Genomic DNA, 18,778 nt, shown 5'->3' with positions numbered 1-18,778 from the left:
GAATGAAGTTTGATCGTTTTTCTAAGTTCTTGAGATTTATGCTGTCTTTTGGGTTTATTACAAGGGCTTATCCTTGGCTCCTTTGGCCTATTGGTGCAGAGTGGCTCGTGCCCACGTTGTTCATAAACAGTCTTGGGTAGGGGGAAAAAAAGGACCCTGAATAACACTTCTAACAGAGCCTGCCCTCGGTACGTAGCTCACATAACTCTGAGGCTTGTGTCTCCAGCGTGATACAAACACTGACTTCAACAGTCCTTTGAGCAGTGGAGCCTTACAAGATCAGTATTGCCACTGGCAAGCGGAGTATAAATTTGAAAACAGGGAGTCCACCATGGGTATGCTGCTAAGATACCACTCGAAGTCTTTTAAAGGCATATGGTCTGCACTAGCCACCTCCTCAGGGTTGTGAAGGACTCTACACAGATTCCCAAACCTGGGAGACTACATGAGAGGTGCTGTCTCAGACATCATTCAGACAACCCCCAGATACCTTTTATGAAGCCATCCGTTGTACAGGTTATTATTCTCTTAGCCCGAAGATTTCTGAATGACCGTAAGAGAATCGTAGACCAGTTTCACCAGTGAAACTCCGGATGCCAGCTCAAGGGAATTCAGAAGCCCAGGGACATGGCCAGAGGGCATCAGGGCTGATGCTGCCTACTATTTTCTACAACTAGACTGAAGCCCCTGTTTCAACAACCAGAGGATATTTTCTTATGTGTATTCAAGACCTGAGTGCAGCAGGGCAATGGCTGAGTGTTGACCTGACTGACCTCAAGACATATAGTTCTGTGAGCCCAGCTGGGTGGCAGCTGGAAGAACACAGGAGCACCACGACTGCTGTATAACGCAGAGTCTGCACTAGGGTGCTCATGGCTTTCTTTCTCATAGGCCACAACCCATCTTGGGTCTCTTTCAGGATGTATTGCCTTGATGTCTTCAGCTATGCTGTCCGTGAACCTAGCTAAAAGCGAAGAGGTCTCTTGAAAACAACGGCTAACAGATGAAGAAAAATCCGCACAGAGCACTGATTACAAAATGTAACTTCCTCCTCTTATTTTAGAATAAATATACGTGACATGCAGGATTCCAGGAAAGCTAAAAGTTCAGAGGAATCTCACAAAAGAATTAGTGAAGAACTCCCATAGTCTGTTCCATGTCACCCTCCTTCCAGTGCCACACTCAGAGGTTGTCTTACACAAGGAGAAAACACTGCTTTATCCATCAGGAAGGCGGTGGATACTCCATCTAGTGCTGGAGTTAGCATACGCACCAGCAAACTGACATACAATTTTCAATGAACTGCCAGGACAGTCTGAGGACAGTTAAGATGTTTCTCAGTACTGACAGAAAGAGATAGAAGGGGGAAGGAATAATGAAGATCATAACTTCATCAAAATAACATAAGCCCAACAACCTGTTACCTGTTTGAAGGTGGATCAAAGGGTAGATGAACTGGTTGGTTTGCAGGGTGCACATGCTTCTGTTCTGAAAGTGTCAACATTTCATTCATGAACCTGCCCTCCTCTTGGGTACTGCAACACTGCATTCTCTAGCTGTTACAGGACTGTCAGCAAGACAAAACACTCATGTGCAGAGAAGACAAGAACAGCAGTGCATTCCAGGAGCCTCTCCTACCTCCACCATCTTCTAAGCAAAACCCACGCTCCCCACCTCCCAATCCACTTCTTCCAGAAAACAAATTTCTCTCCTAATCTAGGCTTTCGCTCCTGTGACAAAGGTGACCCTGAGGGCCATTATTTCTGAAATGGAAAGGGGGCACACAGGTTAGGGGGGCACTAAAAGGTTCCCAAACCTTTTAGCCCGAATTGTGTCTTTGATGCTCTTCACAAAGGTCACAGAACTCCTACAGCGCAACTGAGACCCTTGACCAGAAGTCTCGCACTGCTTTAACAGAATGAAAAATGTGTACATCAACATGCATTAGAGCAGTCAATCAGTATCATGGGCCTTCATGAAAAGCACCTGTAGAATTAAAAAAGCTAAGGGTAGGGCTCAGTCCTGTGAGTACTTCACAGGATAGAGAAAGACAAAGCCTCTGTAGAGGCTGGGAAGAGTTTTCCAACTCTGACAGAGTTGGGAAATTATCCCAAATTTAAGGATTGACTACTGGTGCAGTGCGTGCGAGTACTGCAGAGCTAAGCCTGGAGCAAATCTCTCTCAACTGCTAAACATCTTCTGGAGTTTCCTTCAAGAGAGCCGGAGGGGGGGAAAAACAAGACAAAACAAAAAAGAAACAAAAAACCCACCCCTCCCCACACAAAAATATGTACACAGTGGAGAGAGTCAGGGAACTCAGGAATTGAACTAAATCAAGTGTGGCTACATCATACAAATCAACAAGTTGTATGAGCAGGTAGGACAGCCCTTCAAAATAACAGGGGAAAAAAGCAAGCAAAATCCATGCTCTCAAAAATATCCCAGAAAGATATCACAAAGCACTGTATTCAGAAATAACTAATGGGAACTGGAGACAGGAGAGAAATGTATTTCTGCCAGATGAACCAAGACAGAAAAACCCACACATGGAAAAGCTAATTACTACTTGTTCAAAGAGAAGCAAACTGAAGACAGCAAGTACTACTGCGGCTCCTTTGCGCTGGTGCGTTTTGCCAGCTAACATAAGCAGTAAGTGACCAGAATAAAATACACCCTCTAAGCAACAAATAATTAGGAGAAGAGGGGCAAAACAAACGTTGTGCTTAACTAGCAGCTTTGGGTAATATGCTGAACTAACTCTAAGGGTCCATTACAGCCCTAGTGGATTTTCTACCATCAAAGCCCTTTGGGTTTCACTCAGGAATATCAATCAGATTCAGATCAGTCCTTATCTTTATAATTGGGAGGACTTTCCTCCTGACTTAAATTATTGTCATCTAAAAAAAAAAAAAAAAAAAAAAAAAAAAGCACCCCTTTGAAGAGATCCACACATTTATAAAGAGCTAATTACATTGCTGAACATCCAGAACAGACTCATTATGAACTCACCATGTGGCACAAAAGTCATTTTTATTAGTGGCCTTACTCCTGCATCAAGCAAACCGAGTAGTGAAAATCCCTGCAGAAAATCCAAGCGTTATGAACGTTACCCTCTAGCATGCTAGGTCTCAGCAAGTAAGACAAAACACCGTAAGACTGCAACAACAAAGAGTTTATTAGAGTCTAGAATATATAATCACTGTACAGAAAACATTCCGAGTTAAAGTGTGAAATACTGAACCTCTCACTGGGCATTCTGGTTGCTGAGCCTGTTAGTTATGATTTAATTGGCGGCCTACAGCTGGCTAACTTACAGCACTTAAAAAAATTTTTGCAAGCAGGGAAGAAATGATTGTCCTTTCTAAACGATAACATTGCCCAAGGTGGGAAATAAAGAATATGAATCATATTTAAAACTTATTCAAGGTGCAAAGTTGGTGAGAGGGGAGGAGAGGAGATTGCCATAGTTTTGTGTTTTTCTGCACTGAGAAACTGTAGCCTTTCTGTTGTATTCTGTACACAGCCATATTCAGTACAGCAAAACTTTCCATTTCTAAATAAGAAATTATATTAACAGGTACAAGAATTTACCATCTAATGCCAGCCTCTTCCAGTTATCTTTGGCTTGGAAGGAAGTTGCTTACTTCAACCTTTGTGGCTCAATTATTTTCACTAGAAAGAAGTGCAGTAAAGTCGCAGGGTAAAGGATGGAATAAACAAACATCTTCCTTTAAAATATGCTTATTTTTAAACCTTCCAATAATACAGATTCAAAAAGCTGCTCTGTCTCCTGCTCTTCACACTACCCAATGTGCAGCTTTTGCCTTCTAAAGTTATTTGGGAAAGTCCACAAGGTGCTTGAGAAATCTCCTCCTCCATCATGTGCTGAGGCTTGTTTCCTCCTCAGGTAGGTGGAACGCTTATTTTCTCCAATACTAAAAGAAAACAAAAAACACAGTAGGACATTTATTAACCTGGTTTACATATAACTTTTCTTCTCAGAGAAGAAACTGAACTTCGGGTTTAAAAACATTGTAAAGCGCCTAAAGGCAGGTGATTTTCACAACGCTTCACTAGAACAAACAGCTAGGAAACCAACTCTATCCACCACTTGACAATTAGTTATTCTACACAGTCCTGCTGGTACAGTTCCCCTATTTTATTTGGCATGCAAGATCTGCTCCTCCAGTAGGAGGAACAGCACAAAAGCCCTGTACTGAAGGAAAGAACCTACAATTGCAGGAAAGTAATGGGAGAGTAACGCTTAGAGATACCTAAAGCCAGTTCGCAGTTATAGTTTAAACCGAGCTCACTCCTAAACAGAGAGTAACAAATCATTAATATAACCCTAAATCAAGCAGCTACATTTTATCCCATCCCCAGGTTTCACTTTTCTATCACTACTTAACCTAAGCCCAGGATGCAACTCCATTTGGAAATTTACAAGGAAAATGAAATAGGAAACTAGTCACTTCAATTGGCGTTTTTTTGTGTTTTTTTTTTTAAACCCCTACAGAGGAAAGAAACAAAAAAAATTGTTAAAATGAAAGTGACTCTCTGGGGGGAAACAGCTATCCAGTCTTTATCAGTATGAACTGAAATTAGTATGTGCTTTTTCTCCTCTTGAGAAGTCTTATACAGTGCCATCAACTTATATTCTATGTTTAAATTATTAACTTTGAGACAATAGTTTTTTGATATGCACCAAGAAGGAAAGAAAGAAAGAAATACTATATAAAGAGGCCTGTAAAATATGTGATTAGATAACAGATTAAAGATGCATTAAAAAAATACAACTAAAGGCTTCATAACATGGTTTTGAACTGAATCCAATTTACAATAACGTTACAGAAGAAAAGTGTCAATTGGATGTCAAAATACACAGACTGCTTTTTACAAGCACTTTACTTACTACACATTGACATACAGAACACTGATACACAACGCTTACTAAAACCACCAGCCTTATTGAAAAGCTCTTAACTGGTGCAGCAGACAGCATAGATGGCTTGCTAGTGCTTGCAGGCCTATTTTGGAGGCAGTAAGAATAAATATCTATAGATAAACAACTAACCATATGCTGAAGGGCATTTCAAATGAAAAATTGCATGGCTTAAGGCTAATCTGCTGTTTAGGCAGGCATCATAATACCTATTAAGACTTTAAAAAAAAAAAAAAAAAAAACAAGACAATTTTTACTACTTTTTTGAGCAAGGCCATTGGCAATTCAATGCAGCATTATACATGAAAAAATTGAAAGCTTCAATTGGCCATTGTATAAGATGACCACTTTATTGCAAATTCAATTATGCATTAATTGTTCATTTGTTCAACGATTTACAGACTCTGAAGACTCCAGCAGCAAGTTCTTTAAAAAAAAAAAAAAGTTGCCTTAAACAAAGAGTAAAGATAATGATTTCGACTAATGAGGTACTAAATATCACTAAAGTACCCTACCTTGCTTGCAATACGTACAGAAGACATCTGTTACACTTAATGCTGATGGATTTAAAAAAAAAAAAATTTTTTTTGATGTAACTAGTCCTCAGACTCTTGTCAACTGATGATTCACTTCTGACTATTCTTCTTGTACCCTCCTTTTATAAGCATTAAATGCTCTTGCAGTGGGGAGCCTGCAAGTGTAGTTATTTATAGAACATGAATAAAGGCAATAATCTGAGCTCTGAAACTAGCAGAAATCCTACACCGCGTGGAGCCAAGAGATGCCTTAGGTACTTACAAAGCAACATATTACTGTTTACGTTTCAGGCACCTGAACCCAACGGCAGAATAGGAAAGCTCAAAGGACATAGGTGCCAAACTCTACAGTGCACGTGGAAGGGTTATGACTTCAGAAAAAAACAGCTCCAAAAGCCTCCATGCTGGAGTCCAGTGTCAGCCAATTGGAAGGGTGAAAAACCTGAAGTGAGACAGCCGGAGCAGGCCTACATTGGAGGCTGTCACATCTGCTTACTTACTGTCTAAAATGCAACGCTCACGTGAGCGGGGGCTTGCTTTTTTAACTCCCAAAACATGAATGGAAGATGTGATGTATGCCTGCCGTTCTACATAATAACCTGTGGCTTTTAACACTGTTCCTTGGAGCTAGAAGCCTTAGGTTTAAGTTCTTGGCATCTTTAAATATTCTGAACAAATCCAGTCTGTGATTTTTAAAAGCAGTCAGAAGCGCTGCAAAAGAGTCAAGCAAGAACAAGTCTGACTGGAAAAAGAAAAGGTCACTTGAATCAAATCTGTAAACTGGCTTACTAATACAGACTTCACAAATGCAATAAAAATTATCTGGGAGAGTCTGGCAGTCACTTAAAAATAATGAAGTAAAAAGATTATGTCTAAAGGAAAAGAAAAAAAGGTGAGTGTCTGGATGCAATTAAAAAGAAGGTCTACGCACCTACTGGATGCACTTTAAAGCTTAATCTTGCATCTTTGCAATGATATGAGCGTCGTTTTTTAAACCTCAAGGCAGATGCTAGATATTTTTCACCCTGCTTTACGAAACTACCGACCTACACCCTGTAATCAAAGCAATGCATCATGACTGACAACACATATGCAACACTTCTACATAATTACACTTCCCTTTTTCGTGAAAAGGATCATCTTTATTACATATATATGCAGACAGAAATGACATTTTTACTGCTTATCCTGCACTGTAATGCTGCTCTTGAAAATAAAATTATAGTTTACAGCAAACACCAAATTAGGTGGATAGTGTTTAGCTCAACGGATAGCCGTAACAACTGTTCTCTTCACAATTTGTATCAGATTTTCATCAGCCTTTTGGAAAAGGAACTGATTAAAAAAATACTGACACTAACCGGCTTCTGAGATCAAGGTTTCATTTTTCCTCTGAATTCCATGTCTTGTTATGAGACTAATACTTAAGGCAAACAGACAGTGCGATAACTTAAATCCCTGATAAACAAACTAAAAGTGTCAGAAAGCTTTAAAGAAAAAAAACATTATAAATTCAAAGATGAAATCAAATGCTTTTGTGAACACAGTTTTACTGAACAGGGGAATTAAACGTTTTATTATCTTATAGTGGTCTATAGTAGGACAGCACATACACAGGTGGCTGAACATTTCATTCTTCACACTACAGCAGGGATTTTAATACTAGAAGTAGCAGAGACAATATTCTTCCACTGCCACCTCAGAGCATTATCAAGAATCAAAGAGCAGTTGAGGATGGAAAGCACCTCTGGAGACTGTCTACTTCAGGTCCCCCTGCTCAAAGCACAGTCAGCCAGAGCAGGTAGCTCAGGACTTCGACCAGTCAGGTTTTGAGTACCTTCAAGGATACTATACAACCTCTCTGGACAATCTGCTCCAGTGTTCAAACACCCTCACAGTAAAACAAAACAAAACAAAACAAAAAACAAACAAACAAACAAAAAACAAAACAAAAAAAACAACAACTTAGTTTTTTTTTTTTAAATAGTTTCCTGGGTTTCAATTTGCACTCATTGCCTCTTGTCCCATCACTGAGCACCACTGAGAAGAGTTGGGCTCCACCTTAACCCCTGCTTTGCCCTCAAATCGGGTATTTTTACATACGGATAAGATGCTCCCCGAAGCCTTCTATTCTCTAGGCTGGAGTCCCAGTTCTCTCAGCCTCTCCTCACGTCAGATGCGTCAAATCCTTAACTATCTTCATGGCCCTTTGCTGGACTTGCCCCCACATGTCCTTGCCTCTCTTGCACTGGGGAGCCCAGAACTTGACACAGCACCCCAGACGGGGGCCCACCAGTGCTGATTAGAGGGGGAAGCATCACCTCCTTTGACCTGCTGGCAATGCTCTTCCTAATGTGGCCCAGGACAGCGTTCACCTTCTTTGCTCCAAGGGCGCACTGCTGGTTCATGTGCAACGTCACGTCCACCAGGACCCCCAGAGCCTTTTCTGCAAAGCTGCTTTCCAGTCAGTTGCCTTCCAGCCTGTTCTGGTGCATTAGGTTATTTCCCCAAATGCAGGACACGGCATTTTTTTGAGCTTCATGAGATACCTTCTGGTGCATTTCTCCAGCTTGTTAAAGTTTCTCTGAATGGCAGCACAAACATCTGGTCTATTAACCATTCTCCCAGTTTTGCATGTTGTCCAAACCCACTGAAGGTACACTGCATCCCATCATCCAGGTCAGTAATGAGGATGTTAAACAATATTGACCCCAGTATTGACCCTCGGGTCCACATCTCTAGTGACTGGCCTCCGGTGCACTTTGTGCCGCTGACTACAACTCTGAGCCCAGCAGGTTAACCAGTTTTCAATCCTCCTCAGCGCCCATTTATCTAGTCCATATTCCACCAGTATGCATATGAGGATGTTATGGAAGTCAGTGTTGAAAGCCTTACTAAAGCCCAGATGAATAATATATCCTGCTTCCCCCTAGCCCATTGCACTAGTTATTTGATCATAGAAGGCTATCAAGTTGGTCAGGCATGATTTCCCCTTTATAAATACACACTGACTACTCCCAGTCACCTGCTTGTCCCTCACGTGTTTGGAAATGTTTTCCAGGGTAATTTGCTCCGTCACTTTCCTAGAGACTGAGATGAAGCTGACTGTTTTGTAGCTCCCCCGACCCAGCTCCTTGCCCTTCCTCAAGACAGGGGTGACATTTACTTCCTTCCAGTCCTCAGGAACCTCCGATCGCCACGACCTTTCAAAGATAATCAAGAGTGGCCTTGCAATGAATCCCGATCAGGCAGTCTATAGCAGACAAACAAAACGTTGCCTGTGTTGGTCTGCCTGCTAATCCTGACCCATAAGCTCTCAGCTGGCTCACTGTCTGTCCCCAGGTAGAACCCCACGCATTCCTGCTGCTCTCTCACATAAAAGGCAACTCTACCTCCTTGCCTTCCTAGTTTGTCCTTCCTAAAGAGCCTGCATCCATCCATGGCAGTGTTCCAGTCATGTGAGATGTCCCACCTCACGTCTGCGATCCCAATGAGATTGCAGCCCTGCAACTGCACACAGGCCTGTAACTCCTAAGGCAGGAGGGAGCTTTCCCATAATGTAGTCCTGCAGGCACTTCCTTATTTATGTATGCTTTAAGCGGGCCCTCCTCAGCCCTCTTCTGTTGATTAGGAGGTCTCTTTTTGTCCACATGAACCTGTATCCTTTGCTTGCCAAACAGATCCACCATGTCCTCGCTGGACTGTGGGTAATCTCCTTTCCCTCCCCAGTTGCTCCCAATTCAAAGGTCTCATCATGATGGTCAACCTACCCCACTTAGGTGGATTCTGTCTCTTCCTAGCAGTCCCTCCTCCTCAAAGAGGTTCCTATGGTCACAAAGACCAAATCTTTGCTGCTGACATCAGCTGTGCTACCAGCTGTTGTCCCACAGGGTCCATCCACTCCTCAACACCTTTCTCCCTCACTGGCAGGATTGAGGAGAAAGCCACCTGGTTTGGACAGAAGTAGTTAATGCTTGACATGCTCCAACTCTCCCCTGGAGAGCACTAGGAGGTAATAGTCTAAGGGTTGGACAAACCACAGAAGTCTCTCCACCGTATGCCTGATCCAAGCCCCTAGCAAGTAGCAAACTTCCACAGACAGGTCAGGTCAGCAGATGGAGGCTCCATCTACCACAGCAGGGAATATGTGAGAATCTCTCTCTACTGTCATTCACTGCTTCCTTCCTGGTACTGCTGCATGGCTCATGGTCTGCTGGCTCAGATGCTTTCTTGGTCAGACCTTCCAGCCCCTAATCTGCTATCAGGGCACTGGATCTGGATCTGCAGGTGGATCAGGAGCCATCCTCTAGATTCCAAAAATCACAAACTTCCAGCCTTCGCCATTCTGGGAGTCTCCATTTCCCAAACTGTTAAGTACAGACTCTGCCTGCTCCTCCTCCAGTACAGTTGGGGTTCAGGCTCTTGTATCTGCAGGGTCTCAGAAAAGATCCAGTCAATCTCTTTCTTGTCAGTCCTGATGCTGTGCAGTTTGCTGACCTCCTTTTACAGCTCCTTTACTTGGTGACACAGATACCACCACCACACATCTCCTGCGAGCAAGGAGCCCATCTCCTGCTGCTTGTGCCTCACTGAGAGGCCTTAGACACTCCCTGCAGCCCCAGGCCTGCAGAACTGCCTCCACCCTCAGAAACTCCATCTGGATTGAGGCCTCCAACATTACAATGGCTGCTGGGGACTGTGCTTTGTGGAGCGTTGCCACTGTTGCAGGGGACCTGGGTGCAGAGTTCCCGGCCTCCTTCTGTGCATCCTGCTGAGCAAGCTGCAGCGTCTGTTAGTTTGCATTCCAGCTAGCTATCTTCATCAGCTCAGAGTACTGCACAGAAGGTTTATTCTGTCACACAGTAGATATATCTGCAGGAAGTCTATCAAAGGCAGGAAAAAAGGCAATTCACCCTCACTCATTTACTTCAAGACCAGACATTAAGGAGTTCTGGATCCTTCTCTCATAGACCTCAGGCTTTCCAATTTGCAGTTCTTACCCTTATGAATACAATGAGTAACATCCCACAAAAATGAATCAATTATATGCAATAAAACAAGTTAACCTCAAAACATAGAGCTTAACTCCCCAATTTTCCTCCAAAAAAAGGAGTTTCAAGGGCACATTTTAAAATCTCATTTCGTACTGGGTAACCCTGTTCCATGGCTTCAGAAGAAAACAAGTACGGAGCCAACGACCAACAAAGAGCTGGCTCAATTTGAATTAATCAATTTAAAATCTTATTAAATTCTAGATGAACATGAAAAAATATGGTCCCTTTTAAACTATTTTTATTAATAGCTCTACCCGACAAAATGCAACTACTGCAGAAATACTGGTGCAACATATGAAAATATCCATTTATCTTTAAAAAAAAAAAAAAAAAAAAAAAAACGGAATGATGCACGTTTTAGAGCAAAACCTGTTATGAAAATCCATGAAACGCTCAGATCTGATTCAAATGTTAGATTCCTCTTACTGTACATAACTATTAATCAAAACATACACATACCTATCCAAAATACCTTAGACAGTATGTTTGCTGAGGTACTTCAAAGAACTTTCTAGCACCACTGAGGGCTTGCTCCCCAGTCTCGGAAGAACACTCTTTGAACTTGTTGAAAATGAACTAAAACACCATAAACAAAGAAGGTAAGCACTGAACTTACTGTTTGCCATCTCTCACCTTACCCAGTTCTCAAGAAAGACCACCAACGGAGAAGCTACCTCACCTGGGCAAACTTGTGTATCTGCTCCACCACAGCTGCAAAGAGGGCATGGACACTTTCATCAATTAGACTCTGCATATAATGTACAGCTTCTTCATCGGATAGGTCCAAACGGAACTTGTCTTGCACCTGGGGCAGGGGGAAGAGACGAGAGGAAAAAACTCTCATCAGTTAGAGTACGTACTAGTATACCTCATCTACATAGTAGCTAATATGATTTAATTCTCTTCTAAATTTCTGCAACGGAAGTAATTACTCCTAAATTCCAACACATCATTGGCAATTCACAACTTTATATGAAATGTCTACTTTTAAATTTAAACTGTTATGAAAAAAGAACAAGCTATTAAAAATTTTGGTGCATTTTCCCCCTATCTTCAGCTAATCATTTCAAAGCCCCAAGCTAGAAAGTCAGAAGTATCTGGACATAAGAGTCTAAACAGAACTGAAATGCTTTTTTTAAAGCATGAAAAGGTGAAAAGGAGAAAAGACTCAGTATTTGCTCTGAGAGAGTGAACGCCAGCTTAAAAACAAAACACAAATCCTTCAAAAACCCATATCTTCGACATATAAAAACCTGAAAGACTCTGGGTGAGCCTAACAGCTGGTGAAAGCCTGTAACGTTTCTTTATTCTAAGTTTAATTTCAGACAAAAACTATATTTTGGAAATTGCAAGGCAATTAAGTGGAAAATCTAGAATCAGAGGAAATCAGTCCTGTCAGAATTGATGTTTATATTGCAGGTGAGAACTTGATCAACTCCACTTACATCTACCATCCATGAACAGTTGGTTGGAGACACTGCTACCTCTGACATCATTTATTCTTTTGACAGCAAAATATTTCAACTATTGTACCAGTATTTTAGATGCATCTTCCCCGGTACTTGCAATTTGTATATGAATTAAAAGCTGAAAGCATTACAACTAAGAATAAAGCAACAACATTGAATTTCCTTGTTTCAGCCTCAGGCAAAGCCTTGATCCATGAATATTTACAGAAGTAGAGTGAATGCCTTTTTGTGAATTCCAACTAACTCCATGGCAATAGTTCAGGACTGCTCCAGATGGTATCTCTCAGAAGCACCTTTACCACAGACATGTCTTCAGTAATTTTCAAAACTCATTCAACCAGCAACACACAATTAGCAACAGCTTAAAAACATCTGCAAAAAAAAAAGATCTTGCTTTTCAGGAACTTTATTGCTATTTTTAAATGAGAGGAACCCAAGTAAGTTTGGCAGACATGCCTTATGCCTCATATCACTTATGAGAGGCAAATTGATAAGTAACTACTCTGGATGAGTTCTAATAATCCAAAGTGCAGATCTGAGGAAATGCTACAAATACCATAGTACCATTTTCTAAGTTTTTGGAAGAGTTGGCGATGGAGCAAGGTCTGCACATAGGCAGGACAAACATTCAGAGTCCTTCTGAAAAAAAAAAAAAATTAGTTTGTTACTGGTATAGCACTGATACCTTTGGGTGCTCAGTTTGGAAAGCCATTTGTGCTGTTCAAGAACTCGCAATGAGTCCATGACCTCTCAAAATAAAATTCAGGAACCTAAAAATCCCAGCGTTCTCTAATTCTAACCAAATCTTTAAAATTCCTAGCCACCTTGCAAACTAGTGTTGATCACTATTTTAAAATTACCCAGCAATTTTACATTAATTGCAGAAAATGAATCATTGCAGAAAATGAATCACCTTACTTTTATACTCATAAGATAAAGTTTGAGTGATGTGAGCTCTTGTGGAGACCACCATGTCCATTTACTTCATTATGCAAGAGCCTGAACTATAGGTGTAACCATATGAAATGTTTTTTGCATCAAGTCTGTAGCTTCTGGTTTTACCCATAAAAATATCTTTTAAAAGAGTCTTTATAGTGAGAGAATCCATCACATTCTAGGTAAGTTGTACCAACGATTAATTGTTCCATTTAAAAATCATGACTTATTTCCTATCTGAATTGGTCCAGCTTCCATCCCAAACAGTTGAACCCACTAAAACTTTTTACATTAAAGAATTGCCCATGAGAAATCTTTCTCATGTGACAACTATCAAATAATCTAAGTCATTTCTTAACCTTCTTCTGATTAAATAGACTGACTGTAAGGCAGAATCAAGTTTTTCCTGAATACTTTCCATTTATTAACTGTTTCAAGCATTGGCAAAATGGTAGACAAATTATTTCAGCAATGTTCTTAATAGGTTGTGTTACTGAGATAATACAAACTGCTCTTCTCTCTCTCTCTCTCTTTTTTTTTTTTTTTAATCTTTTTTATGTACCAGGGATAATGCATATGCAACCAGCCTCTATGACAGCAAAATACTCAAGAGATTTCAGTTTATCATTACTTGGCATCCTTTTCAAAGGAAATGTATTCCAGAATTGTGCCCTTCAATGCTACAATAAGAAGCATAAGATAGCCTGCCAAGTATGGAAAGATAACACTGCTTCATTCAAAATATAGTTAAAACTCCGTTGATGTGCTTGAAGTAAGTATAAAATGAGTTTTTCCTCAACTTCCTCTTAAAAAGAATTTTGATCCATATGAAAAAATAAAATAAGCTGGAAAAGTTCAAACTCTCAAGGAAGCAAGCAAGACAGAATTAGAAAATATTTCAGGCTATTATAGATCTTTCATCTTCATAACACACATGAGAAGAAAAGCCTTATTTTCTCTCAAAGACATTTTTAGAGGACTGATAACCAATAAAGCACACAGTACAATGTAACTGAATTTAATGGGACTATTCACACAGTTACATTTATGCATAAGCTTAAATACCTTCCCAAATCAGAGTATATAAGTCTAACATGTTTATTTTCATGTTCATGGAAAAGGTGACGCAATAAGCATTCAGCAAAAATGCTAACCATAGTTTCAAAAAAAAAAAAAAATCACTGTCATGACAAATTCTTTTATATAACTCTAATAATTAAGCCAATTCAGCCATCTTCTGATCTGCTCATAGATTAACATCTCAGAAAGTCTAGGACTTACTAATGTTAAGATTCTGTCTCATTCATATGGAATTAATGGCTATTTAAATTTCCTACCACCTTCCCCAGGAACAGACTAACACACTGACAATATGTGGAAAGAAATTTACCCACAGTTAGATCCTAAAATAAGCGTGCAATTTAACAGCAGAATCAGATGCTGCTGACAACTAGATCTTTGCATGAAAGTTTTTCAGCACCGCAATTAAAAGTAACTGCTGCAATCTGAGAAAAAAAACTGGCAAGATGAGAAATTACTTCTTGAGCTGTAACAGCAGCAACAAGATTAATATACACTGGATTAGGGTTCTTGCAACAAAACCGATAGGAATTGTTATTTGAAATCTCTTAGATGCAAAGCAAACTGTACACTCTGAAAGCCAACAGTTTCTCACAGAGCAGGCGCTACTTAGCAAGACTTCTGTATGGTGTTAAAAAAAGGAAACAAATTTTGGGGTCAGGTTCCGATGAGTTACACAATTATTTCACTATAAACACTTAAGAAAAATGGGCACCATGAAGGTGTTTGTTTATAAGTTTATATGAAATATTTACACAGAATTCTCACTTTAGCATTTTATTAAGCAACTCTTCTTCATTTGCTGTTACCATCATTTCTCATTGTTAGTCAAAGAGAACAGAAATATACTGGATCAGTCTAGTTGAATTGTTGCTTTGTTTCCAGAAGGAAAAGTTTTAAACCTCACACTATACACACATAGCAATTTTAAACATATAGTCCATCAGCTCTCAATAGTAGTTTCTGAATGCTTAAGGATAAAAAGGTTGGATAAAGAACTACAGCATCAATGAAAATCACAATATTTCACCTTCAGGCTCAGAGCTGTCCACTTCATATCCACCTGCACAGCGTCTGATTTAGTAATAAATAGAGGGTAAAAACCCAAACTCAGTTATGTGAATTTGTACGATTAGGAATTTTGTTATACTTCAGTTAATCTGAAGCGTCGCGTAAGAAAGCCATTGATAGTCATCAAGGCACAAAGTTTTCCAAGAAAAAAGTGAGAATGGGAAGGGGAAGGGGCCATGACGATTAACCAGAAGGGACAGTTCAGAAGAAAATACAGGGGGTAGTGGGAAATAGTGAGAGGGAAGTACTGAAGTATGAATTACTTTGAGTTGGACTAATAAATCAAGTCTATAAAAAATAAATACTAAAAAGTAGTAGATCTTTACTTTCTTCAGTCTTTCAGAGAAGGAGAATTCAGCAAGGTAAGAATCTGAGAAAAGGAATATAAAAAGGGTACCCTACAATGTAACCAGGAAGAAATACTACTATGCACCATGGTTATCAGAACTAAATACTAAAGGCTTATCAAAATGTAGTTAAATCATAATCGAAGAAAAGCATTATAAAAGGAGGAACTGAAGATTCAGCAGCTACCTCAGCTTCCCCAAGCTAGAGATGAAGGAGTCAGAGGTCGAGCACAAGGTGTAAACACACTACAATAACGTACACGCGTGCCTGCGTGTGTATTTCTAAATGTAACTGAAAGCATTAACTAGGAGATCTTGTGTTGCACAAAGACAAAAAGCACCCATACAGCAGCACTCATTTTTAATATGGGCTAAAGCTGTACTTTATTTGTAATGAGATCAGAGTTTACAGCTACATCGTTATGCTTTCTAGAATAGTCTAGGTGCAAGTTTTAAGGTGCCAGCATATAGGAAAAAAGAATTAAAAAAAAAACAGACAACAGGTTTGACTACATTTTTGCTGCAGAAGGACTATCAGGTCTCAGTCAAAATGAGAATTACCTTCCCTTCTCCTAGCCTTCCAAAAGCGGTGTCAAATGGTCACATCTTCCATAGCTTGTAGAAAACCCAAGATCCTATTGTAACACAGTCTGATCAAAGTAAACATATACTAGTATCCCATATCCTCGTTTCTGGGATACAAAAATTTCCAGACCATTTGCCTATGTAAAAAGAGAACACTGTAATAGATGGAGCAAACTTATTCCATTAGGGCCTCAGACTGCAGTAGAAATTAGGCTATTTCATGGAAAACACTAGTACTAAATAAATAGCACTAAATAATAACACTAAATAAAACACATACATACCTGTTTTAAAAAATGGAAAATATCAGAAAATAAACTTTTAGGTCTATTTATGTTTCATGTGATGATTCACTAGAACCAACGAACCTGCAAAGTTAACTCAGGGGCAAAGAGATCATAACATCAACCAGAACAACGCACAGCATTAACTGCCGATAAGTTCATACTTGATTTTTGCTTGAAGTGTCTCCAAGAACTCAAAAGACTGATTTTTGAACAAACTATCAAGTGTGTTGTACAAAGCACAAGTTGATTTCATTGAAAACTCCCAGCCATGCCCACTGAACACTGGACAGCAATAACGAGGAAAGAAAAACCTCCCAAAATGTCCAATCATCATATTAAAAATTGCAGTTAAGCATCTAAGGTAACAGAAGGGCTATGTTCTTCATTCAGGTGATCTTATCTCCAGATTATCCTTTTCCCTTTTGGTAATTTTGCATTTTTAGATGCATGACAGGCATAGTATTGAGGGGTCATACACCATTTCAGAAATACTACTAGCGCAGTTAAGTGCACTTCATTGCAAGTTTTCAGATTTTTCACTTACATTTTGCTCCTTAACCACAACCTCCCCCCTTTTGGAGTCATTCCACCCTGCTCTGTCAAGTTTGACCTACTCTATTATAGAGACCATAGCTATCCTTGAATTAAGCTCAGGAATTTGTTTTTGCCTAGCAAGCACTTTCTCAACTGGAGTCAAACGTGAAGCATTCACCATTCTCACGAGCAGTTCCCAAGAGCATTGCTGAAACGGTACCTAAAACGAATTACTAGGTTCTTAAGGTTCAACATTAAGACAAATATTTTTACAAAGTCTCATGACGCTTTTACAAACTTCTCAGGGCAATATCGGCATCCATACTTCATGGACATCTGCAGCTAAACTTCATACAATTACTGAAGACGACAGTAATACATGTTGAGCAAGGAGATCACATACACATGACAAGTGTTTCTCAAACAATCCTATTGATATTTCATTCTCACACTAATTAAGTCAGTCATTCTGAAGACTGCTGGCTGCTCCGGTATTTCTGCTTCTGGCAACATTAACCAGCACTGTTAGTGTTTACTGTAACTACTAGCTACATAATTTTATGGCTAGAATAAAGGATTGCTCTTTGCAAAGTCAGCTACTTAAATTTAAGAGAAAATTCAGTATCGCTTTGATTGGGTCATAACATGCATTGGACATAAGCATCCTGACCATTGCTAAAATTGGAGGTAAAATCATTTAAGAGCAGAATAACAGAATGCTCAGTGAGGTTTTCATGATTATTTTTATTGCTTTGCCCTAAATTTTTTACCAATAGTCAGCATTCAGTGTTCAAGTAGCAAAAACAGGTTTTAAATTCCTGGCTTAATCAGTATCACATTTCATCTTTTCCAGCAAAGGATTTTCTTGCTCTCCTCATTGCTTGACTGCAACATGTTCCAAACAACACATTATACAAACTACTCAGATGCTCTATTTGCATGAATAATTTTATTTATAAGGCTATTCTGATATCAGCTGTTGTTTAAGACTTTCATTTGAACAAACTGCAGTTTCTAAACAAGTCTGTGTAGTCTTTTGCAGCGCTTTTTTTTTTTTTTTTAAATAGAAGCCAGTAAAGGCATTAGTGAACATCTCTAAACTGAACTTCCACAAAAACAAGGGTTTCAGCCTCTGCGTTATGTAAAGATGATATTGTTCCAGCTCAGAATTTCATCATTTTGGCCAAAACATGTAGTCAAATAGATGGCATGATATGAAGTAACATGAGCAAAGGTGTGTTCTCACATACAATTCAATTTGGGGTTTATTCCATATTTTTGGATTTTGAAATGAATTAATATGCGTGCATAAATCATCAGCCCAGAAACGCAAGAACAGGGTGTGCAGCTGCAGCATCATTACCCAAATGGACAGAAAGATGAACGTCTGTCGATGCAAAATAAGCTCAGCATTACTGTGATGCTTTTACAAAAAATAAACCTGTCTCACTTCCCCAGAGCAGGAAGTAAACACAAATACTAAAGCAGAACAGACCAACCAGACAACACTGAGTTTATTTCTCTTACACAGGAATAAAACTAAATCTCCTCTTAGCGTTAATAAATCTCAGAAATGTTTCATAGCTCCACCTTTTAGAAACGTTGCCATTTTCAGACAGCTGAAGAGGACAGATATTCATCCACTCCTGTCTAAGAAAGCATGCCAAGCATTAGAAGTCTCTTCTGTTTTGCTAAATTGTGAACTCAGCACTTAATTATCCATTTACTGACTTCGGGGGAGGACAGGGAAGGGAGAAAGACAACAGGGAGCTTTGCTACAATCCAGATGAAGTGACTGGCAAAACTCCTCATAAATTAGTTCAAGCTTAGGGGGGAAAAAAAAAAAAAAAAGGAAAAAAAAAAAGATAGCTCCAAAACACTTTGTGAACCTCAAGTCAAATCATATCCCTGCTTCAGCTTTTCTGCCTCTAGGACAG

The 18,778-nt window shown here is 39.6% G+C and overlaps 1 protein-coding gene across 2 annotated transcripts in view; it reads right to left on the bottom strand.

Annotated features, from left to right (window-relative positions):
• Positions 1 to 3,154: 3,154 nt before the first annotated feature.
• Positions 3,155 to 18,778, bottom strand: part of LOC138064487 (phosphatidylinositol 3-kinase catalytic subunit type 3) — a 77,423-nt gene continuing 61,799 nt past the window's right edge. For both annotated transcript variants that reach the window (XM_068927330.1, XM_068927331.1), the window contains exons 24-25: positions 11,212 to 11,337; positions 3,155 to 3,935 (exon numbers count right to left, since the gene is read on the bottom strand). In XM_068927330.1, coding sequence (XP_068783431.1) covers positions 3,921 to 3,935; positions 11,212 to 11,337 — 141 coding nt within the window. In that variant the 3' untranslated portion in view covers positions 3,155 to 3,920. The remainder of the gene's footprint in view (positions 3,936 to 11,211; positions 11,338 to 18,778) is intronic.

The sequence above is a fragment of the Struthio camelus genome, chromosome Z (genome assembly GCF_040807025.1).
Source record: "Struthio camelus isolate bStrCam1 chromosome Z, bStrCam1.hap1, whole genome shotgun sequence".
In the NCBI taxonomy this organism is placed as follows: Eukaryota; Metazoa; Chordata; class Aves; order Struthioniformes; family Struthionidae; genus Struthio; species Struthio camelus.
The sequence above is the reverse complement of the archived record's forward strand: the minus strand, read 5'-3'. Positions and strand labels throughout refer to the sequence as shown.